The sequence below is a fragment of the Acanthochromis polyacanthus genome, chromosome 6 (assembly GCF_021347895.1).
Source record: "Acanthochromis polyacanthus isolate Apoly-LR-REF ecotype Palm Island chromosome 6, KAUST_Apoly_ChrSc, whole genome shotgun sequence".
NCBI lineage: Eukaryota > Metazoa > Chordata > Actinopteri > Pomacentridae > Acanthochromis > Acanthochromis polyacanthus.
In genome coordinates this window covers 24,433,697-24,459,752 of record NC_067118.1, presented here as the reverse complement: position 1 = coordinate 24,459,752, position 26,056 = coordinate 24,433,697, and the positions used below count along the sequence as shown (strand labels likewise).

Genomic DNA, 26,056 nt, shown 5'->3' with positions numbered 1-26,056 from the left:
GGGAGGGACGGAGGAGCGCAGGGAGAAACAGCACACTCATTTTTAAATTGCAATAAACCACCCACCACTGTTAACAATCAAAAATCTATTACAGGAACTGCAGCATCTGGAGTTTTTTTTTTCTTTTTTCGAAAAACACCAAGAAGGAGGACAAATAGTCGCCATGAGAAGGCCCAATGACCATTTGTGAAAATATGCATGACCTTGTGAACTGGGACAAGGGTTATTTTGACAGCAGCACCTGCACATGTTTACATGGCAGTTGTGTGCTGGGTATGAGCTGATGGGTGGCGATATGGCCCCTCTCTGGTCCCCCGGCTGGATCGGAGCAGCTGACAGATAGCACTTCAGAGCAGCTTTAGCTGCAGCTCCCCTTGAGGGGCTGTGATTGATGACTTGCACTGCCACCTAGATCCATTTTCTCCTCCAATCTGACTCCTCACAGGTAGAGTCGAGTCCTGCTTCTCTCTCTCTCTCTCTCTCATCTCCTTTCAAATTTGAGTGAGCTCATTTTCGCAGAGGAGTTTACCAACAGAGCGACTTCAAAACATCCGCTTTGAACAAATTAAAAACAGAATCGTACAGAGGAAATAATTTGAACTAAATGCTTTGCAAAGCTATTTTGATCCTGAACACTAGAGATCAGAAAAGTAAAGGGAAAAAAAAGGAACCATGAGACGTTTGCAGGCATAATGTCATTAGCAGGGAAAATGTTAAGACCCAGGACCCCTGCAGGTCTGAAGGCATTTAAGAACAGTTAGCTTAGCCATCTGGTAGACAATTACACAGGAACAAACACACCGCCTCAGCAAATAAAGCTTGGCTCATCAATCACAAGAATGGCCAGAACTTGGCCTGTTATTCCCTCTGATTTAATAACCCGGTGAACTGCAGAGTTCTTCACCACCAGTCTTCAAGTCAACTGGAGAACATCCCAACATTAACTGACAGCATTGTGTGGCAAAAAAAACTCGCAGCGTTTAACGCTATTTTTATTTGAAGCCTACACAATCATTTATAGATGTGAAAACTCCTTCAGTGTTTAACCAAAGAGTGTAAGGGAAAAAAAACCTAACTTGATTGCACTGTAATTTGCGCCAGGCTGCAAAAATAAAAATGGAAGTGGAAAAAGAAGCGCAAGGTCAAAAGTAAAAACATTTAAAACTGTCGCTGTTTTCAGTTTCAAGTAGTTTACTTAATTAACATTTGACCCATGCTTTTAATTGCAATCATACTTCCCCATGGGACCTGAATGTGGATTGTCTGGTAATTGCAGATGTTGATATGAGATGGTGACACTGTGTCAAGCCTATTTCTGAAAATTACAGAACAAAACAGGGGATGATCAGGAATGCAAAGCCACTGAGCGAACCCTCTAAATTCACGAACAAGGGGATTTTATTAACTTGAGGCACTAATTCAGAAACAGACCAGCACTGTGCTATCACAGGCAGTGAATGAAACAGATCCCGGAGCATAAAAAGGCTAAGAATCAGCCTGAATTTCACCTGGATGCAGGTCAGCCTTTGTCAGTTTCACCGGGGTGTTTTCTGAGCCAAGAACATATTCATCTGTGTTTCTGGGTTGTGGCCTGGACGGCCTGTGTGGAAGAAAAGAAGTAGGCCACCGCAGCGGTCTCCGATTCTCCTCAGTACACGCGTCACCTGCCAGCTCATGTGGCCCAGCTGAGATGTGAACAGGTCTGGCAAGAACCAAATGTTTTCATTTACCTCAGGGGCATCTACACTCTTCTTTAGCAGGCGGTGGCAGGCTAACATGTCAAGATACTGGCCCGGGACTCTGGGCCTCTGGGAGAGGTCACACACTCAGAGCTTCAGTTCAGAAAACATCAAGACATAACTGCAAGAAGCAAGGAAGTCCAGACCTCTGCACTGAAAGCTGCTATAGCCGGAAAGATAAATATTACAAAACAGCATCAGATGTGTTATTAATGCAGTCCTGTGCACAAAGACAAAGAGCAAAGGTAGCTCTGGATCATTTTGTTTCGTAGCAGATTCCAACACCTTGAAACCTGAAAATGTGCTTCATTACACCTCTACGCTCAGATTTGATACGTGTTCACATTGTTTGATGGATCCACATTCTGCTGGGCAGCAGGGGGTGGCGGTGCTTCTCAGGCTAACCTCAACACGTCTATTTCTAGCTGAGGACTTGCTGACAGCACATTTAACTTTGTGATCTGCACATGAGAGACAGCTAACAGTTGCTGACAGCTGAAACGCAACCAAGACCCATTTCCCTATACAATACCTTATTGACACTTTTCATTTGATGAGGACTTCAGCTAACTTTCACATGAAAAAAACAACAAAACAAAACAAAAAAAATAGCAGCGATGGTGGGTACAAAAATATCACTAAAAAAAGGTTGATTTCCAGTCAGCTCATGGAAACCAGTAGTTCCTTTGGGGGAGGCTCTGGGAGGGGTGGGGGGCAGCGGCTGTCTATAGAAGCCTGATTTATGATCTACTCAGTTTTGCATGTGTGTTCACAGGTTTCTGGGAGTTACACTCAATTAGAGCAGCAGGGGTTAGGAGTATGTTTTTCTGAGGATAAGTTAAAGCTTGACACGTTTATTTCTGCCAGTGCAGCTGAAGAGCTGGTGACAGCCTTATCAAAAGTCGTTTTCTTTGATCACCCAGCTCAAAATGTGGGAAATAGTAACCGTCCCTGACAAGTGAAAAGAAGAATCCAAAGGAACACAAAATGTTTATAAAGCACAATCTTAAATACCAGTCAACACAACCGAGAGAGGAAAATAACTGTATAGAGAAGATGAAAATGTCATCACTTAGCAGGACAACAAGAAGCTGACAAATGCAGTGCTAATCAAATTTGTAAATTCAAATTAGCTTAAATATAATTCTTGCAAAGCGTAAGCAGAGAACTGCATCAAACCAAAGACTGAAGAGTGACTTAATGGATTCAGCAGGACAAAATCCCCAATTACAAGTTAAATGCCATGTCCCTTCACAATTTATATAAAACTAGTAAATCTTATTTTTGAGACTTTTAATGACGGCGCCAGCCAGTGAAATGGGGGAACAAAGTAGCAGTGCGAGGAGTTACTCATATCCCTGTTGAAAAACTCCTCCGTTTAATGATTCACCGCTAAGGAGAGTCCACACACTTCCAGAAGAATTCAAATCCCTTTTCCCACAGCCTCTTTCAGGCCGTATGATAAATGACACCCGTCATTCCGCCGTTGCCAAACAGCACAGAGGGGAATTGTACTGATATATGATTCACAAGAACAGGAAATAAACTCTGCCTTTCTCTGTAGCTCTCCCTCTTGCCAAGTAGGACGGACCTGGACAGTGTCAAGGATCTCATGGTGGAGGCAGTGGGAAGGCTGACGGCGCTGAAACCCAAAAAGGGAATAGACAGTGGGTTTCCAAAATGAACTCTCCCCTCTCTCGAAACGCTAGAGCTTCTGATGACTGATGAAAGGCAAAAGAGCCACGGCATTAAAATAACAGCAGCATCTATGGGAACAAGCTTAGGAGGATCAAAAAGGGAAAAAAAATTAAACAGAGGGCACATTAAAGTCCGCAATTACCAAACAGGGGAAAAAATATAGAATGAGCAACCTCCTTCTGCCCCCAATTACAATGCAGCAAGTGAGGCTAATTACTGCGCCTTGATTATTTCTGATTTGTGAGTGAGTGAGGGTGACAATGACTTAGAGAGACGGGGTGCAAGTTCAGATAAGGCGAGTACGCGCAGATATGACATACAGAAGATGAGTGTATGAATTTAAAAAAAAAAAGACAATAAAAATTTTCAGCTAATTAAATGCTTTCTGTTCTGGTAATAGAAGCAGTTGCACGAAGTTGGTGTTCCTCCGTCAGAGACAGAAGGAGAGGCACATCCTGCTGCTGTGCGGCTGCTCGCCTTCAGGCTAGTCCCTCCAGGCCAGCGCTCAGCGGTAGGCCTCCCACTTGGGCTCAGAGCGCAGGGATGTGCCCAGGGCCAGGACCAGCAGCACTCAATCACCCAGACAGCGACATCCTTTCGCCATCACCATCAGAGAGGCCCTTTTGGGGTGGTGTGAGGGGGGGAGGTTGGGGGAGATATTTATGGGTAGAGCGTTCTCTCACACACACACACACACACACACACGGCTGCGATTCCGCTGATATACTGTCGGCTGGACTGTGGGATGGAGCCATATAGTTCATCTCCTCCTCATTTTTAGCCCCTAACCAGACCCCTGTAAGTGTTCCTCTGAGCTTTACAGGTTGGGTCTGATGCACAAAGCAGACAGCGACCCCTCCACCGTATGTAAAACCGGCAGTGCGCTGCAAATGTGGAGTTAGGAGGCAGTGATTGGATCTCATTATCTAAGATTGCTTTGTTTGAAAATGTGAACCAAATGACCAAAATAAGTCGCAGAAGGCGAAAAAAAAACTATGCAGTATTTTAGCACTGTTTGTTACAAAGAGACTTTTGAGTGAAGCCCTACATGATGAGCAGCATATGTTTACCTAAGAGGTGCACTGTAATGCCTCTTTACCTTTGATTTCAGCGCAGAATAATTACAGAGGCCATGTAAAACCCCGTGGCAGATTAGGGAAGTGAGTTGGAAATGGGTTCAAATTGTCGTTCTGAAGTAAAGAGGCTACTTTGCACCACAAGGGGTTTCTTTCCTCAGGCAGGCCAGGGGATTAAAAGAAGCCATAAAAGGTCTCTGTAATGGCATCAGTAATGTCTTGCTGCCATTAACAACGGTGAGAAAAACATCTGCTTTGCATTTTTCACTCCCCTGCTACTCATTTGTCTTTCAAACTATCTGAGAGAGTGCCTTGGTTTCAATGTGCTCATATTTCTTCGGAATAAGGTTATTTTACTGACTTCATCCGATGAGTGTTTGTCTTAAATCAGGATTGTATTTTCAAATGCCAAAACAATGGCAAACTTGCAGAGGTCACATAAAGTGAAACAGCGCATTTTCTATACCATTATCCTGAGTACGTTTGCAACACAGTTTGACACCAGACAACTATGTAAACCAGAAACATAGCAACATTTTTTTTAGCGGTGTTACATTTGTTTTCTGCTTAACTTTAGCCAAAAGAGAGATTTTAATCTTTATTCACACCCAGATCCCATAATAGGAGCCAGCTTAGAGTAAACACCTTGATTGCTTTATGGCTAGCCTCTAACCATTAGAGGTGCACTGTATCCTCCTTCACTGGGCTTCTGGGAAGCTGAGGCCCCGCAGTAATCTTTTCTCTGCTAACCCTTTAATAAACCATAGCCTGCTTCATTAGCTTCCCCTCACAGAGTGATTGATCGGTGCCAGTCACAGAAACCCCATCCTCGCTCTGCCTACCTCTCCTCGACTAACTAAATAAGGCGCTTTTTTTTTTTCAGCCAGCTACCACCCATCACACTATTAAAGGGGAGTATTCAGTGTGAGCCAAAGAGGGAGTGGCATCAGCCGTGGATGGCAATGCAACAGTGTTCCTTTTGTTCAAAGGCTGGGTCAAAATCAATTTATGGGATGCACTATACTGGGCTCAGTATATTAGATTCTTATGGGTTTAGATTCTGTCTTACACATGAAATGAAAAAGAAGAAGAAGAAAAAATAGATTCAGTGAGATTTCAACAATGAGCCGCTCATATTGCACTGACAAAATACATTAAGAATGCAGCCGGGCTGAGGAGAAATTAGATGGGATTAAAGGTGCAGTTTATAGACAGAATGAGTCATTATTTTGCCTGTTGCTTAACAAGTCTCTCATTATTAAATTACGTTCACTGTGGTTCTATTCCACCCATTTAAAGCAGTGTTGCTGGGATGAATATAGAGAGATGATCACTAAAAATCTGCTAAATCCAACTGATACAAAGTTTGGCCACATTCTGTTCCTGTCCTTAAATTACACATTAGATCACATATTACATCACTCGAGAAGGGAAACATTAAAGTGATAGCAACATAAGAAGCTGCAGTTGAATCCTAATTCAGTGTGAATTACCCATCTGATAAAAAGCACCACACACTACATGCTTATCCAGATGCACAACATCCATGTACAAAAAGAGAAGCAATGTAATATACACTGAGTTAGGATACTAATAAAGTAAATGCAAAATCCTACCGGAGGGGAGAAAAAAACATGTACACTGCTGATAAGGGTGGAAAAAACAGCATTACTGTAATAATGACATATCATTTCCCTGTCCTCCATTAGGAGCTGGACTCTTTTTGCTTTAGTAATACCTACAACGTATGTGCTTTGTGATCCTTCACTGCTCTACAGTGGAGGAATAGAGAGATACAGAGGGAAGAGGTGCTAGATGCTGCTCAGCTGCAGTGATAAAGTCAGTAATATCACTATCTCGCCCTCCTCTCTCAAGAATTGCTATAAACCTATTTCGAAAATTGCACCCATATATTCAGGGAAGACAGTTAGCTCGTCCCGGTGACAGTGCAAACTTTTAGGCTGAATTATGCCAGTGTCATTCAGAGGGGTTTATCAAAGAGGGTCAATAACTCAAAGACCCAAATCTGAGATAGGCCGGCCCCGTGCCTCTTCCTCTCGACTCCAGGCAGCTGGTGTGCTGCCATGGAACAGCCTGCTGCTATTGCTCAGGACACAAGATGGTGCCCAGTCACACTTCTACATGGCAACACGGGAAGCTGCACAACTCCAGTACGAGCTGGAACACAGTGTGAAATACTGGACAAGTCGCCGCAAATATCAACCCAAGACACAAAACCTAAGGCTGCATTCTTCTCGATATTACCTTGATGATTATTTTAACCATTAATTAATCAATTGTTTTATCTATACAATGCAAGAAAAAAACTGAAATTTGACAATCAGGATTTCTCAGGTTCAAACAACAAGTTTGATATTTTTCACAGTTTTACTGTTGAATTTTTTTCCAGATGATCAACACATTACGTCATTATTCTCTAAATTTATGAAGTTTCTGCAATATTCAATAAATTAAATTAAAAAAACGTAGAACATCACATAATGGAATTTAATACATTTTACTCACTCTGGCCAAAGAATTAAACAAGTTATAACAAGGCGTACACTTTATTTATTGAAGGAAAGGAATATATTGACATTGACACCTTTTTTGGCAGCACTTCACATCTGTGTAGCAAAATTATTCAGAAATTGATTTCATTTAAAAATTTCTTCCTGTGAGTAAATATAGCCTAGACTCTGATAAGAGTCAGAAAACGGATTAAGCAAATGAAAAATAAATAATGTACTCAAGATGTGACTCTTCTAATGAGTTCATCATTCTAGGATCATTTGTGTTGTGTTTCTAGATGTACAATGTTGGCCGACAGCTCACACACACAAAAAAAAATAAAACAAATGTTGCTGCCTGTCCTGCACAGATAATGTAATATTCAAGACCTGTGTAAATGAAATTGTTAGAACTTTTTGAAAAGGAACAGAATTAAAATTTAAGACTTTTCATGGCTTGCAAATACCCTGATTCAGCTTATAAAGAATGTCTAATGACATTAAATCCAAGACTTCTTTTTCTTCATAACAGAATAAAATCTATCATATTGGATTTTAGCCGATAGCTGATATATTCCAATTCATTTTGATTGATTGCCGATATATGCACATATTTCTTTCAACTAACTGCAAAAAAACCTTAAGTTTTTCTTCCCGTGTTTTACCTGATGTTATCATGATGGCCCATTGGCATATGCAGACATAATAACATTTTCAAATGTACACCTTCACTGTGCAAAATATGAAAACAGCTTTATTTTACATGCCACATTTATTTTTTGTTGGCATTTTCAAACTAACGTAAAGTTTTAGCCTGACAGATGTTATCTGCCTGTCGAAGTTCATTTTGGTCTGATGCTAATATTTCATTTTAAAGCATTTATTGCCTATTGTTGATGAAGACGCCGATACCATCATGCACCCCTACTTTATAAACAGTCTGTGCTGTATGTGTCTGTTAGTATGCATATCTTTGAGGAAATAAGCAAGGTTGACCTTTTTTAGCTGGCCTTAAAGGAGACATGTTGTGCAAAACCCATGTTTTCTTTGTTTGTGAACACAATTACGTGTCACCAGTGTGAGTAGAAACCACTCTCTCATTTTTTTCCTTTCTAGACTGATCAAAAAGAGTGCCTGAATTAGTTTTTAGGGTTTTGCAGCTTCTTAGGAAGTCATAAGGGAATAAGCCACAACCCTAGCAGGTGAATAGATCTGGGCAGAGAAAGCTAATGTTAGCATTAGCCACTTCATTTCACATCATCCATCATGATGCGTAGCAACTAATTGCAAAAAAAGAAACATTGTTCCAAATTCAGTTAACCATTCAGAAACATGTCTTCTATGTGCTTCCATTACCTTCATATTGGTCCATCTACCTCTTCCTGGTTTCTACAACACCAAGAGGAAAGATACAGACCACTACTGGAAAGGAGTAGTAGCAGCCCCTTTGGATTTAAAGCTACAGATGCTAAAGCATCACACATGGAAATGAAACTACGGTTACAGAGGCCTGGTAGACTGAATGATCTGTGTTTTGAGCTAAAACTAAAAAGACTCATTCTGAGGACAAGTGAGACTTAAATTAAGTTGTTAAAAAAGAATACAATATGGGACCTTTAACAACTACTATGACTCACTGGTGACAAACAAACACTGACGATGCAGACAAACGTTTCTCACTTAATAAAGGAAACCAAAAAAGCCTCGGCTTTGTCACTAAACAGAAATACATGACGCCATTTTGCGCCATCTTAGCCTCAAAACACATTTCACCCTGACACTTATCTGCAATTAGCCACGTTAGATGTTTGTCATGTGCAAACACTTAGCAGAATTTGACATTCATTTGATTCTAATGGGCTTTTCAGTGGGGGTTTTTGCCTGTAGGATGTTGCAGAGCAAATGCATGACTACTCACAAAAAAACATTTGTCACTTGAGGACAGGGTAAATTGGTATCATTCATTGTTAAAACAGACACTTTGTATTTTCCTCGGTGGGACAGACTGACGTGTGGTGTTCCTTTAAATCTTGAGCTTTTCGGAGGGACTTCTTGCCCCTGCTTTGTCTATAGTCTGAGGGGTGATATCACCTGCAGCTGTTTACAATTAGCTGAATTCTGTCCCGCAGCAGTGCTTAAGTTTTACTCACCCTCTTTAAGACCTGCATTTTCCAGATGGCCTAACATGAAGTTCCTTTATGTATCAGCCGAGTGCAACTTGACCAGCGCAGCCCAGAGTAAGAATTTTATTAATTCAAAGAGAAGCCTCATGGAAAAAGTTAACAGACTTTGAATTGGCAAAGGGATGACCAGCGCTGGTAGAAATTCAAACAAAGCTCAGCCTCCACAGCTACATGAACTGCATTCTTTTTCACAAATTGCATTATATAAATGCACAGGTGACACCATTTCCACCAAAATATAACCTGCACTCGTGGTGAGAGAGGCGCCGGCTGCTACACACAAACTACTTTGCTGCACCAGTCAGCAGGAAAAGTGTGTTTGGGTCAGAGTGATACATGCCCACACGCTCTCTGTGTAGAGTTAAAGCTGCACAATAAAAGACACCGAGGTCTATCAGACACCCACAGCCACAACCTACTTTGCATCTTGCAGACCTCGGATGACAGACAGTTGCATGAGTATCCACACGCTTACTGTGCAGACGGATTATTCTGTTATCATATGTGGCCCAGATTTGGAGCCAAACAATACAGACTAAGTTCCGAGCTCCTTAAACTCGCTGGTGAAAACTATCAAGTGCCATCTTTGAGAGTGAGCTGTCACAGTGACAACATGAGACAACACAGCAAGTATCTCATACAAAGTTGGCCAGATTACCACTTCAGAGTGTTTTCAGGCTTCAGCTTTCAATTCTGTAATGAAAAACAGACTGAAAATCATCCAGACAGCTTTCAATGATTAATAATTTATTATTGTGCAATCAGTTGAATTCCTGTGCTTGGTACAAATCTCAGCTTTGTTACTGTGATCTGTTATTAGGAGCAAGAATCGCACTTCTTATTTCAGGCAAAACAGAGCGTCGTCGTTTTGTCGTAACCGCTTCACTGCTAAACACACAGAAACACTTACACAAACATTGTGTTCTAGGTGTAAGTATAAACGCCGTGAATGGTGCGCCGTGAATAATGATCAGTGTGGGGTGCCTGCAAACCGTATACACACCGTGCTGTATACGCCTGTAGGGCAGGAGTGCATTCCAGTGAGTGGAGTGACACCGCTCTTTATCCAGCCAGAGGTGGAGATGATCCTCTCTCACAGTGGGGCCTTTTCTTTGTGTACATGTGTGTTTAGGGTTGTCTCGGCAACTAAAAGCCTGCTCCTTCATTGGGCCAGGCCTCCCCACCCTGAGCGCTGTTGTGCATAGCGCAGGGCAGGATTCTGCTAGCGGAGCTAATAGTCTACCTGAGGTTTAGTTAAGTAGGCGCATGTGTGTGTTGAGTATATATGGCATCATCAAAGCACGCCAATAATTACAGAGTTGGGTTATTACTGTACGTGGCTGTTATTTTCATTAACATTCATTTCCCGTCTCTGGTAAGAGTAAATACCCACCCACCAGTTTAATCACAGGTTTATTTCAAACCAATGCAGTTATCTCCATGATATCATCAGGCCCTCCTCATAACTTGACAGTGGATGAGATATTTATTTTATGAGAAACAGACGTATGGGAAGACAGAGGAAGCAATGCGGGAAGTACACACAGACTATAGTGAAATTTGAGTAATTTAACAATGAGCTACTTTTCAAACTAAAAGGGATATCATACTGTACTGAGCAGTGATCCACAAGCAATGTCCTAAGGTGCTGTATTACTACAGTGATAACCTTGAGACTTTTTAGACATGGCATGATACTAATAACATGGAACTGGTCATGTCCAAATGGGAGCGTGTTTGCAGGTCTTTGCAGATTTACGTCGCATTGAAATGCAGGCAACCTTGGCAGGAAATAAGAGATGGGAAAAAAGCCAGCCTTTCATCATTTTCCCCAAATCAGAGGAGGAAATGAATATGGATGCCCTCAGGCGTGAGGGGAAGGAAATTCAGGGGCTGATGAGGTCCCTAAAGGATGCGTCTGGACAGTACCGGAACTTTTCAGCTGGGTCGCTGCCAGGGTGTGAGGGCTGCCATGGAGCATGTAGGAAACACATGCAAACACAACACTAACACATGCAAAACCCCCTCAAACAACTAACTGAAAGGGCACATAAACACAAAGGCATGTGCACACATAGACAGATTAGACAGACTGTAACCTCACTCTTTTTTTTTCAATTGAAGTTTATTGAAAGCAGACTGGTGTAAAGGTCATACTGCTGTCTGTAAAAGACACAATGCAAACATGCTCCCAAGCAATAAAAAACTAAAAGAGGTCAAAGTGTCTGAGAAATTTTCATGCTCAGGATAATCAGGACAAAAATAGTTTCCCAGACATACCTGTGCAGAAACTACAACGCCACTCTCAGTCTCAGAATGAAGGGATACATTCTGTTATCACGCTCTGTAAACAGTCATATGGCACCAACAAGTGCTATTTGCCCGACTGTGGCCTGTGAGGATGTGGCAGGCTTTAAAAAAAAATGCTTCGACACACTGAGCCACCAGCCAAGGAGCAACAGAATCAGGACGTCCCACTGGAAGCTGAGTGCAACTGATCCACCACATCAACATCTAATTCACTGAGGGAGGCACAAATTCCTGGTCAGGGAATATAACTGGCTTCTAGGTGGGATGGCAAACGCAGCACAAGTGCATAATATGATCTATAAAGTGTATTGTGGTAACTGATTACTTTTTTTTTTACATTGTTTGAGTTACTGTTGCAGATGTAATGAGGTTTTGACCTGCAAGCACATTTCTTCCTGATTAAAAATACTTTTGCACTATGTTCAGACTTTGAGCCACCATTTCAACAATAAACCCCTCAAGACGTTGCATTTCCCATACCTGTAACCGTCGAACATTATTTCACGGGAAAAATAAAAGTAATAAGCTACCTTTTATTACCAGATTTTAGAAATAGTAACAACACCAACTTTATTATCTTGTTTGCCAACCTACAGAATAAAACAGCTGATTATTATCTGGTAAACAAGAATGCAACCACCGTCTCTACACTCAGTCAGACAGCTTTAGGGGGATTCTATTTTATTCCATTTCAATATTTAAATAGATTGCATCTTTTGTGGTTCAGAGAGACCGGCAAGGCGATGAATCTGTCAACCGCAAAACAATCTGGTGTCAGCTGACTGTGCCCGACGTTTTCGGGTATTCAGAAAGAGGCTACCAGCGAGACAACAGTTGCATTTTTTCAGTCATATTTTTAAGCATTTCAAATCTTAAAATCATTCTGATTTGGATGTTAAATGCTGAGCAGTCTCTTTTCCTGCCAATCTGAGTCAGTGTGTCATTAGCGAACACTAGCTAGCATTAGCTCAGCAGCTAAAGTGCAGACTGAGAGCTGTCAACAGGATCATTAAAATGACATCTGATATCTTCAGCTTTAATTAGTTAATTAATCAGACATGACTTCCTTAGTATGTCATTATTACCACGAGCAGATAACCACATGGTCACCTTTAAATACTTTTGCAATCACAGCGATGTAGCTAAATTGCTACTAAATGTGAGCTAGTTTTTCCGATGCATATGATTTTTAAATTCTCTTCAAGGTGACCAAGTAAAATTAGAATATTTTTTGTGGCACAACCAACACACAATCTTATATCCTAAAAATTCTCATTTATATCAATCATTTGGGCATTTCACAACCCTGAGGTGAGGTAAGATCAGAGATGCTTCTATGATCCTTATGCTCCAATCTCACCTTTCACTCTCATCCAAATCGGGTTTCTACACAAGTGAGAACGACCAGACTCTGTCGAGGTGTTGATGGAGCAGATTACACTCATGTTTATTTCCAGATCCATCACTGACCAGCCACTATACCGCTGTGTCCTGCGTGGGTCACTCTATGTTAAAGTCAGGGCCTTTGGCAAATGCAATGATCTGTGTGTGACCTCTGTTACATTTTAGGGATGAGTAGGCCCCAGGCGACAGTTACCAGGGATACACTATACAGCACAGAGAGGACATGTCAGTCACTAACACAGTGAGTGAGACAGAGAGCTGGAAGGACAGGTAGATATTCACACTGAATAAGAGCTAAATATAACAAGAACTAGTTTTGACAGAAGGACAAATGGTCACACATTGGGGGGGCGCAAATGGAAATATTCAACAAGAAGCACGTAAGTCGGTTTAATAAGGCGGCTTAGAATTGACAGCTGAGTAGGTTTAGGTGTGTCACGTTTGAGGAAAAGTTTGGAGGCCTGGAAGCAATCGAACAAATGTTTCAAGCTTTTCTAGACTTTTTACGAGCACCGTGAGTGCAGAGAGACAGGCATGAAGACAGACAGCGAGAGGCGACTACACCGGACAAAATGTCTTTAAGGTTCCCAATAGACTCTGTTTCACCAGACTGAATAGCTTTGCTGACTGCCACAACACTGACCTCCTACTGACACAGAGAAAATGACCACTTTCTACAACTTTAAAATGGCCTGGGGGGGGGGGAGCATGAGACACCAGAACTGAAAATACAACAGACAATTGCTGACTCAATGTTTGTCAGGATATGGGAGGGAGGAAAATGTGTCCTTGACACCTTAAACGGTTTTGGATTGAACACAACTTATTTTGACAGTTAGTTCTATATCAATGACTTTTCGCGGGCAGACACAGAGGCACGCATGCACACACACTTCAAGACAAAAACATATTCTTCAAAGAGATACGCGACATATTGAAAACAAGCTTCGGGGCAACAGAAAAAAAAAAGAAAGATGAAAAAGAGTAACCTTTTCAGATCTGATGGGCACTTGTGACGATGACCAGGCCCAGCCAGGTTTCCTGTGATGTGTACACCTGTATTATCATTATCAGCCTAATGAAAAACAGCAGTAACACAGCACCATTATTTTCTACACTCCCTAAGGTGCAATGCAGGCCTATTAGATCCTTAAGCTGATCTCTCCACACACACACACACACACACACACACACACACACACACACACACACACACACACACACACACACACACACACACACACACACACACACACACACACACACACACACACACACACACACACACACACACACACATACTTGGCCTGACACACTAAAAGCCATAAAACATGACTGTAACATATCGTACTATTATAGTTTGCTTTTAGAGGCCTCCTTGTCACTCAGTTAATCTTAAGAATGCTGTTCTGGTTTACAAGTAACAGCTGAAAATCAAGCAGAGAAACACGGTCTGGTCTTGATAGACAGGATGACTTATGGCTGGCCTGGCTAGCAACCTCTTGAATGTCTGGGCTGAGATATATGATGAACAGGCAAACGTGGGAGGACATGGAGTCCCTGAAATTCTTGTAAAGGGGGGAGGGTGATGAATCTGCATCTGCTCTCAACAGTACAGAAAATGTGGACATACTGTAGTCATCATCAGTGAGGTCATGGGTATCATTATGTGTTCGGTGGAAATGTGTAACCTTGAAAACATGAAACCCAACGTTTCACTGGGTTTTATTGAAGCTAAAACCCATATGCCCGCAGTGCTTCGAAGGAGCTCGTTGCCAGCTGGACGCCTTACACTGAAAGCCCGACTCCTGCCGTTGCTCAATCAGTTGTGGGCTTAGCATCATGAAATCTGGGTGACGATGACATCACCCCGCACCCACATGAACCATTTGTGTGACGTGTCGGTGCAGTTCCTACTGGCAGCCTTTGGCATCATGTTTGCTCTCAGTCAAGACACAGTTGGGCCATAATTAGACATGCTGCTTCCTGTACAAAGACCTCCCTGTGTAATATTAATCATGTGAGGATAAAGTTGTAAATCCATCCTCTGCGGAAATTCCCCTCCTTTCATGTATTCTCAAAATGGAGAAAAGGTTTCTTTCCGTTAAGGGCGCAGTGTCAGGGTAATCAGACGGCAGCAATGCGAGAAGTTAGACAGGCCTTGAAATCTGCAAGTGATAAGGATTTTAATGTAGCGTTTTCTCCGAGGCCACGCCAACAAAAAAAAAGAAATGATACAACAAAATCAGATCATTATGATAACTTAATTAGCTGCCACATGCCCTCATGACCTGATCCTCGCAGTGTGAACTATGTTTCTATGACGATGTAGAAAAATATTATGAGTTGATTTTATGGGGTATTTAGTGAAATTAGTTCATCTTCATGGAATATCATGGCATATAAAATGGCGCAGAATAATATTTTTAGTTTCCCAGCATTCATTTTCTTCTCTAAATGATACCATTCGTCATGCACTCATTACAAAGACAGTCAATTTTGAACCAATTCCAAATGCCTCTAATTTCTAACTGAAATAATACAAGATGCACATTTTTCATCTGCCTGACATCCATTGACTTTATTATTGTATGAAAATGCCAGACTGTGGCTGGATACACACAAAGAAAAGTCAACATAATTCACAGTTTCAGATGAAGTTTATTGGTAGGTGTTACACTCAGCACGGAATCTATCCGAATCAAAGTCAAATAAACTAAAAGCTATTCTTAATCCTCGTGTGAGTTTGTGTTTTTACTGTATAGTTTGGAAAGTTTATTTCAGGCACACACACACACAATTGCATTAGATTAACGTAAGGGCGGCCTGCAGGTAGCACAACCAATAAGAAATCATTTTAAGTAGCTGGAGAGTGCATACGGACCGAGCCATAGGCTACAACACTGACATGTTGTGTGCTTCTCCTTAATCAAGTTGTAAGTACAACAGAATTATTCTACATTCATCACGGACACCTAAGCTGTCACTGCTGTTTAATGAGTATCAATTAAGCTGTTTCAACAGACTAGCTCAGCACATACTGTAGACACAAACAGGCAGGCTCAGCCCTAAGGAGAAGGTTCTTAACACAACGCTGCACAGAGCCTCAGACGTAGTTTAGGTACAGTGTTACAGCCAGAACAAAGAAAGCATGGGCATTTTTCAGGGAAGGAAGATATGTGGTTTTTGATGAAATTTTGCACTTCATTTTGGATGATTGTTAACATCATATTTTTTGAACAACGTCCAGCCTCTACTGTAGTGGAATTAACTTATTATTAACCCATCATGACAGCACATTGGCATGTGCAGACATAGAACACAGTGCTTCTCAAATGTACACTTTCATTGGGTACAATATGAAAATTGCTTCATATTACAAAAACATATGGTGTATTTATTTTTACGGAACATTTTTTTTAACTAAACTATGAACTAAGATTGTGTCTGTCAGTGTTCATTTTGGACCAACACCAATAATTCATGTTCATTTATTTTCTTTATCGTCCGTCTCTAACGATGATGCTGATATCATGGTGCAGCTTTAGCATTATTTGTTTTCAGTTCACAGGAAATTTAAACACCATCTGCATCATTTTCTTAATATTTTTTTGGTCTTCTGTTTGGACTTTACTTACTTTGGTCCTTATAATTCATTTATGTAAATGTTTTTGTCTCCTATAAAAGCTGTGGTATTTGTGGTTAATGCGATCTGTATGACAAAATACATCATTTTGTATGCATACAAAGAAAAATTCTGAGAAATTTTCAATAAAACATTTTATCACTTAAAACAATTTGCCTGTTTTTTCTTTCTTTTGGTACTGTATGAATGCAGTACATCAGCATCCACCTGTGCAATCAGATCACTCCTAATCACAGCTATCACCAATTAAAAATCCTCATTAGATTAAGAAGAACATGTTGGCTACACAGTAAACTGCCATTATCATTCTTCATTCAAGTCCATATTTTGACTTCAGCAATGCTGCACCTCAAAGTGTGACGGGGGGCCGAATGGTAATGTGTTTAATAGAGTGCATGATCCACTGGACCCCCCGCCATGAGGAAAAACAAACTCTTTATTCCTGTCACTTTACATTCAGTTTGACATTAAAACTTGTTTGCTGCTAACAAAAATTATCAAATGAGCCATTCAGTATCTGAAAGCTCCGCTAATTACAAAGCTGGAGTTTCTACCCCTCAAATCAGTGTTTCCATTGAGAGAAGCGCTTGTTAGATAACAGCAGAGAAAGCATTAACAATACATGGAACAATTAGCCAGCTAACAATGCTGGTTGGCTTCTAATTCGATGCTACTAATTCAAGTTATGACTTAGCTATTATACAATATTTATGATGACCATTAAAACCAATAAACAAAATGCTGTTAAACCATCTGCAACTAGCACATTTACAGTTAATTAACTACTATTTCCTGAACACCTTGGCTCTTGATTATATAAAATATTTTCATTATAGCAGAGATAAATATACTTTTTAATGCTCTGATGTTTAACAAAACAATAAATATGTGAAAAATGTATCAAAGAGTTTAATAATCCAGCGTGTTAAATGTGGCTGACTTGATGGAAACATCAAAAGTATGGGTTGGTTAGTTAAATATGTTAAGATGGAGTTAAATAATAATTTAAAAAACAGCATAAAGTCTGCATAATATTGTATTATGAATATAAAAATCAATTAACTGAATCATTTAAACTGAGGGTTTAAAGACAATTAAAATAAAAACACAGTTGAGCTCATTACAAATCAGTACAAGTTATGATTGACTGCAATGAGAGGTGCATGTTGAAGACTTTTTTTTCTCTTTTTTCCTGCTAGAGTGTGACTGAACTGTACGAAGTGTGAAAGCCTCTGCATGACCCCCGAAGAGAGACGGACGACCACAGGCCACCAAGGTCAACGGAGCCGGTGGAACATTGACTTGATTCATCAAATTAGGACCTATGTAATTGCACTGCATGACGACTCATAAAACATGGAGGCCATAAAGCTGTCAGGAAGCCATCAGCCTCGTGCTAAATGAAGTTACAAAAGGTGCAAGGTTCACAACTTCATACAGTGCAAGAGTAAAGTGGCCAGCAGCACTTCCTCTGGTCATAACCTCGTCGTCTGTGGTAACCACGGTGATCTGAAAACTGAACTTGGCCGCGAGCCCACATTTTTAGGTTTATCTATAACCTAACCGGGTGTTACTTCACCTGCTATTTTCCTTTGTTGGAGCAGGTTTTTTACTGACACTAATGGCTTTTGCTGGGAGCTTATAAAAGCACGCCCTAACTTAGCTTAGATAATTCTAGTTTATAAAAGGAGCAGCTATAAGCAAAGCAATGTTTATATTATGTCTCATATCAAGGAAACAATCGCAATTCTGTCTGCTGTTATCTAAAACACACCTAAACAGAGACTTAATAAACTATTTTCCAGATCTCCACAACACCTGAATGCATATTTGGAGGCCTGACCTCTCAGAGGCTCACGGAGCATGCAGTGTGAAGGCAGTTTACCTTTGTAATTGTTACAGATCACACCATTAGCACAATATTGTCATAGCTCCTGCTCCTGCAGTCAGTAGCAGCTGAGGGTTAATTTGCATAATAAATCTTAATTGAAGCTCATTAAGGATTTGATAAGAAGCAAATCAGGTACACCGCGGATAACTTAAGATTAATGTTTTCTCTGTCTTTTGGCGCTGGCATATTGAAGGGAAATGTCATATTCATTCATTACCAGGCATTTTATGTCATTGTGCAGTATATGATATAAATTAAATTTAACTTCAGCACATGAGGCCATGGTAAAAATTGAAGTCGTGATCACATGCTCTTGAATTAAAGCAGCACAGAAACCTCAGCTGGTCTTCACCTCTGAAATCAGAGGAGAGCCATTTTTTAAAACGGTACTTCTTGTTTTATTTTTATTTTTTTTTTTAAATATGATATGTGAGCCTCTTTCAGTTGTATCTCAGGTTGGGTTAACATGATCCGACTGTGATTGTTTATGAAAACCTCCTCGCCGTATGGCCAACACTTATGCCCTCTGACTGACTACACATGTAGGTCAACAACTACAAGGTGGAGGTCTTTCCTTAAATCTTCTGCTCTGGACACAGATGATGTCCTGACAAAACTGCTGAGGAAATAAATTACAAAAGATATAAACTCCGGTGGGAACGTATATCATTACAATAATACGAAGCACATGAGTTGCAGTGCGTTTTACCATAAACCATAGAAGGCATACCACACCTCCCCTGCACAATCAATACCAGGCCCACGGTGCTACTGTATTAACTGTAAGCTTGCCTTGCATTCTTATCCTCTAAATCCACATAAATGAACAACCCAAGCTATAAAGTCTCCTCCCCATTTTCCTCTGTAAATCATTATATCTGTGGGGACCTGGACAAAATACCATAACATAATTTCTTTTGTACTTGGAATGTCTAGCAGAAATAATGAGTTTTAGCCTCTTTGCAATAAACTCTCCCAATATTCTAGTTATTGTCAGACTTAATGAGTAAAAAAAAAAAAAAAAAATCATAACAAGAAATAGTCTCTTTTCTGCAGTGATGATCACATGGAAACATTATCCACATGAATCACCCCAACGGCATATCAAATTGTGTCATTTGCCTGGAAACTAGTGCAGGTCTCAGAGGGAAGGCAAGGTGAATGAGCAGTTGCTGTAGAGAGGTGCAACACTGCACAGGCACTTGCCTTGAGACCAATCATAACAGGCTGTTTTTTCCACACAGGAGAGCGCAGCGCGGAGGAGAGAGATCACTGTGCTGGAGGGCACAGGAGTCTTGGTTCTTATCACCTAGACAGTGCACCACCCTGTCTGCCTCTCACGCAAACAAAAGCTTTCGCAAACTATTAGCTATCTCCACCTGTCACCTACCAGCATGCAGAGGAGAATGCGATGAGATCACACTAAAACCACCTGACTTGATATGACTGTTTCTTTTTTTTTCTTCTTCTTCTTCTCGCTGTAGTAAGAATATACAGCAAGAAAACTAGCTGATGAGGAGAAAGTTATTAAAGGCTATCTCTATGGGGAGCGCCTGCAAGTTGGAAAATTGCAAGCTTTGCAACAAAGTGTAAAGCATGCGGCTCGGTTTGCTCATGAGCTAACGAAAATTTCAAGGCTGGATTTGATCAAAACAAAATATCTGCCTTGTTGACATCAGAGACACAGAGCGGTGAAAATACACTGATTTAATGACTACTAATGATAATATCTCGTGGTAACTTTACTTAAGGCAGAGTTTTGCCCTCAGCATGGGCTAAAAAATAAAAAGCTGGCAAAGTGACCGAACACAAACATCAAACTATGTTGTATGTTATTCAGTGCTGCTTTTCACACCTCCTTGTAAGACTGAATGGGCAGAAATACACATTGAAACAATTCAAACAGCTACAATCTCATGAAGGCCAAGGAGAAGGTTTGTTGTTTTCATGTATCGTTTCTTTTCTCTGGAAAAGCAGTGAGAATATGCGGGGAAGAGGTTATTTGCAGCCATGGTCATCTATAACAATTAACTGAAAATACTAAATGTGTGACGCTGCGGCAAATCATGTCGTTAAAGAGTCACAGAATGGCCAAAATAAAAGCTGTCACGCAAATGAGTTTGCAAAAATGATTAAAATCAAAATCATCAGCCTCAAGTCATATCAAGCATAGCCTCCAAAAAAAATAAAAAAACAACAACAACCATGCAGTCACACATGGACTTAAAATTCTAAAATTAAACTTCTGCATTTAATCCAACAAGACTATCATTTTCTTTTTAATTTCAATTCATACCAGTGGTTAAATAAATTAAGGAAAATCACAGGAAAAAATAAAGAAATGTTGTTGCAAAAGGAGACAAAAGGAGAGTAAATACAGGGAACAGAGAGTGCTAATCTGGTATTTAAAAAAAAAATACAATAAGACACCCTTGTATTTGCTGCCATTTTCCTCCCAGTTTTTGTCATTCAAAATGGACTTCCTTTTTCTACCTAAACTGGATAAACAACATCTGCCTTGATCGTAGGATGTTTTCTGAACAAACCACTTAGGAGGAATTTCTGCTAGCCAATTCCCACAAGCTGCTGTCAGTCACTAGCTGGCACTGCAACACTTAATGCCTTTGTCTGTTCTCCAATTTATCTTGTTAACAGCAAATTGGGCTAACGGTTTGAGGCACAGAGCTATTGTAAAAAAAAAAAAAAAAAAAAAACAGCACGAGGAATACTCCCACGGCCGCAAAATAACATATGGCCCCCTTCACTCAAAAGTGCATCCCATGCACTTACAGGGCTTTACGTTTACACCATATATAAACCTGATACACAAATTTCATCCTGGAGTCTGTAGCCTGATAGCCTCTGTCTCAGTAAGAAAGCAAAGGTTTAGAGCATTCCATTCTGGACCGGTGAGTAATTGGCATTTTAAATTACCATACAAACCATGTATGTAAAGGGAGTAAATCAGATACAACTGGCCTTTACTAGTGCATCTGTGGTCTCACATTTACAAATACGCCTATTAATAATACAATTCCCAGAGGAATATACAAGCACCCTGGATGCGGAATGTCCTCTGAATAAATGCTTGAGCTGGGAATGGCGGGGGGTTTTTTTCTTCTTCTTCTTCCTTTCCTCTTTACAACACCTTGCAAAACACCATTTCCACCAAGAGGGATACTGCATCTTTACAAATGAAACCTATTCCTTTGCATCTTCCATGCTCTTATTTCAATACTCCTCTCTCCTTGTTCCCCCTCCACACATCATTAAACATATTATTATAACATGACTGTCAGCCTGCGCCTCTCTTCGCTCCATTCTTGCTCTGCCAGGTAATCAATTTGTCGTCACTCTCTGTAACCCCAGTAAAGTCATCAAGTGAAATGAGTTACAGCTGCAAAGAGCCTTCAAGAATACAGGAGGAAGAGAGAGAGAGAGAGAGAGAGAGAGAGAGAAAAGAACGCGAGAAAAATGACAACACAGCCCAGGAATATTCCACCGCTTGATAGCACATCCCAGGTCTTGAAGATGAAATATTAATGCACAATTTGTTTATCTGCAGGCCCACATCTCTCCAGTGCCGAGCTGTTAATTTTCTATCGGCACAGACAACGGATCAGTCAGTCATGAACTCTTCACAGCCATTACCGGGAGACATTTTGATTAAGTATTCCTAATGTAGTGGATAGGAAAGAATGAAAACACTCTGCCTGCCAACTTTTGATTGACCATTAAGCCACTGATGAATGTGCCTGTCAAAGAGGAGACAATTACCTCAACAATGAAGAAACTCTTCTGGAAGGCTTATTTCTCTATAGGGCTGACACATTTACCAGAGTACAGGCGAGGCAGCTGAGAGCGTGTAAAGGGATCACTTAGGCATCTCCTCCAAAGTTCTCTGAATAAAAACTGGGGGCATTGTTTTTAAGAAAAGGGGGCTTTTGGAGGCTGAAATGTGGGAAAAATATTTAGTGTGCGACTGTATGGCAATGAGTGCCGGTGTGTGTGTGAGTGAGAGTGTGTGTGTGTGTAAACTGAGAGTGTGGCGGGCAGATAAGGGTCTCAGTATCTTAAGCGGGTATAAAGAGACGCTATTATTGGCAGAGAACAATCGCCATCTGGTTGCTACATCCGCAACCATAATAAAGACTGATAACTTCTCAACACACCACAACCAAGTAATTGCATCCTCAAACGCTGAAATACCCTTGATCAATCTCGTTTTAATCCACCAACTCCATCATAATGAGGCAGTTTTTTTTGGGAGAATATTATAATTTACACAAACAAAAAAAAAGGCTAAGACTGCAGGAAAAGAGGGACAAAGGTAAGGTTGGTTCTGTGACGTTGTGTAGTTGGGATTGTTTTTTGGAGCGGTTAGAGGGATATTTGAGCGTCCTCTGGAAGAGAGATGCTGAGGTTAAGTGTCCCCAAACGGCAAAATCTTACATTACAACGAGAACCAGTAGGTTTCACAACTAACACGCTGGCCTAAAGCGTACACGGGCCTTCCTTGAAGACTCTCAATTCATTCTTTGCTACGACAAATTCAAACACAAACGGCACAACCGCACAGAAGCACTGAGCTGCATTTAACTATATTACCCTGCTGCACAAAAAGTCAAATGTGTGTGTTGAGGAGGTGTGCTTGTGGTCCCTTCTCCCTGCCAGCAGCATGGATGGACTGCATGTGTGTGTGTGTGTGTGTGTCTGAGTGTGTGTGAGCGAGTGTAACCCATTCTCCATTTGTCCATAAGATTATGAAGAGTTCATACAGAGTTCATCTGCTACGGATACAGCGGCTCCACATCTTTCAGCCCCTCTCTGCACTTCATGCGGGTCCAATCGAATTGCAGGGAGGCAGGTTTTTTTTGGAAAAGTGTGAGCAGAGAAACTTTCTGATCGGTGAATGAACAAACACCTTGTATGGGATTACGGAGGGGGAAACTGCACCGCTGTGTTGCCTTTCTGTTTTGTGTTTTTATGCATTATTAGTGGTATTAATTTAGCCACAAGTGCAGCTTGTGATGCTGCATCTGTCCTCCTACTGATCTGACTTTCTAGAGAACAGGGTCCCTTTAGAGGCTTTCATGGCGGAATAGGAATTAGTTGCATTTCAGTGTTATTAATTTACTCCACCACACTGCCTATCTGCATTCATATTCCTCAATACAGCACATGGAGTTATATAATTCTGCACTAAATCCCAACTAACTGGATAAAAACCTGCTCAGATGGGGCTCTTTGGGACACTAAATGAAGCTTCTAATTCTTCCTGGGTCCCACATGATAAAAGTTTGAAAGGGAAACCCTGAGCAGGCTGTCCACAGAAGCACAAGCAAAAATATAACAGTAAACAGGTTGAATAAAATAAATCGCTTACCCGCAGCCCGTTTGGGTGCCTGCTGTTTCCTCCGTGGCATTTTCTTTCTTTCTTTTCTTTTCTTTTTTTTTCTTTTTTTTTTTGGAGTCGCAGTTCACTACTGTGCCCAGGTGAAATCTGAATGCGGTCTACGATAGTCCATGCATAGAGAGAGAGTGTGTGTGCGAGTCTTTATTTTGGCTCTCCGAGTAGTTCAATCTCTCTCACTATATGAGAAAAGAAAAAAATCCAATCGCTTTCCTCAAAAAAGGGCGAAAGCAGATGTTTAAATCGGGAGCTTGTTCTTTCACCTTCTTCTTCTTCTTCTTCCTCCTCCTACGGGCTGCGGATCGTCTCCTTTCACCATCCGTTTTTGTCCATCAGTGCCACATATGTTGATCGACGGGTGTCAGTCAGTCCCGCAAAAGCAGTTTTCGCCGGATCAAATGTGGAGGGAATGCGCGTAAAAAGCGTTTGGTAATGGTACAGTGTATTACGCACGGTGCAGGCGAGGGGAGAGGCGATGCCAGCAGACATCGATCCATAGAACAAACTGAACATTAAAAACTCCTCCCTCCTCGCCTGGACTTGATGATGGCAGCGAGACATTTGTTACACTAGATAACCATGAGTTTATTAAAGGAACAGAGGCCAGAGAAAAGAGGCAGGAGCTCAGGCTGGGAGCTGCTGCTTCCTATCACTCTGAGCTCGATGCCTTTTTCATGCAGCTTTTTCTTGTTTTCAGAGCCTCTCCTGCAGCTCCCCGCTTTGCTCGCCGGATGAAAAGGCAAGTTTGCTGAAGATTTCCAGCAGATATGAATGAACCGCTGCAGTTATTGTTCGGCTGGACGCGAACAACGTGCTTTGTGTGAGAACGCTTCACCAGAATGTGTTAGTAGGGACAACTATCTGCGCATCAGCTGTTTACAGCAGGATCAAAATGCACCAAATAAGTTTCCCCACAACTGTTTTATTTTTATTTTCACTCAGAATGCAGCTGTTGACGTCTGATTTTTTTAAAATGTAAAAATCTTTCGGTAAAGTGACTCAAAAAAGCAGTTTGTTTGCGATTCCATTTCAGTTACATGTGTGAGACTTTTCAGTGATCACTACATTTGCATAAAACAGAGCTGCAACACAAACATTTAGGATGCCTGGCATGTCAGGATATGTACATTGATTAGCATTTAGTTATCATATTGTCCCATTAAGGCCCACTGGTTTCACATGCATCTCTGATTACCTCTCTCTTGTGATCGTGGCTATGAATTAAAGTCAGTCCCCACTTGCAATTTAGGATTATTTTCATTTATGTGCCAATTATTTTCTTGATTATTTGCGTGATGGTGGCAGTGGAGGAATCAGTCAGATGCTTTTACTAAAGTAAAAGTAACAATACCATTACAATTTCATGTAAATATATGGGAAAGCTTAAATTAAGTTAAAGTCACATTTCATTACTGATTAATAGAAAATGGTGGGGAAAATATTCACTTTTGGATCAAGCTTACCAAATAAACCTGCTAACAGGAAGTTACCAAACGTTTAATCAACTCTAGTTTGCCCTCATTCACCAAAAGTGGCCAAGCTACAAACTGTATTTTACTTCTGCACCTGAGTAAAGTGGTATTTCCATGCTGCCAGACTTCATATAGACTTATCTAAGAGAATACTGCACTTCTTACTTTTGATCCTGAAGTATATTTTTCACACTTTTGACTTCTTTTTGTAACACTACAGCCTCTATCTGTGAGCACAATAGTAAAAGCTTCACTTTCTCTTTAAAGGCTACTCATGACCTAATCAAATATGAAGTTGAGGTGATGGATGACTTCATTTCAGAGAGACAACACCCCTCAGAGATCCAGGCTCGCCCCGCATTACAAATGGCTTCCTGATAATATTCCATCACCCTATTTTGTGTCTGTCACTCATTTTGCCAATGATACCAGAGACCTCCCTTGAACTCCACCTGAACCTGTGCGATCAATCATGGCTCGGATCAAGCCTGAGCCATACCTGGCTGACAGCTCTTAACACCCTGTGTGTACACAAAGCATGCGTGTGCGGTGACAGGCGTTACACCAGCGCCCACCACCGCCTTACCTTATCTCTCCCCGACTGGCCTCGCTCCACTGCCGCTCACACCGACTCTGTCCTTGCGTCATCCGCCTCTCCACACCTTGATTCGTCAAACTGTGGGAAGAAAAAAGTTTCTGATCAGCGCTTGCATT

At 41.1% G+C, this 26,056-nt stretch overlaps 1 protein-coding gene across 1 annotated transcript in view; it reads right to left on the bottom strand.

The window, feature by feature from the left end:
• Window positions 1-24,612, bottom strand: part of LOC110948322 (teashirt homolog 2) — a 38,796-nt gene extending 14,184 nt beyond the window's left edge. The window contains exon 1 of the mRNA XM_022189802.2: window positions 23,844-24,612. Within this exon, the coding sequence (XP_022045494.2) occupies window positions 23,844-23,883 (40 nt within the window). The 5' untranslated portion in view covers window positions 23,884-24,612. The remainder of the gene's footprint in view (window positions 1-23,843) is intronic.
• Between the last annotated feature and the right edge of the window lie 1,444 nt (window positions 24,613-26,056).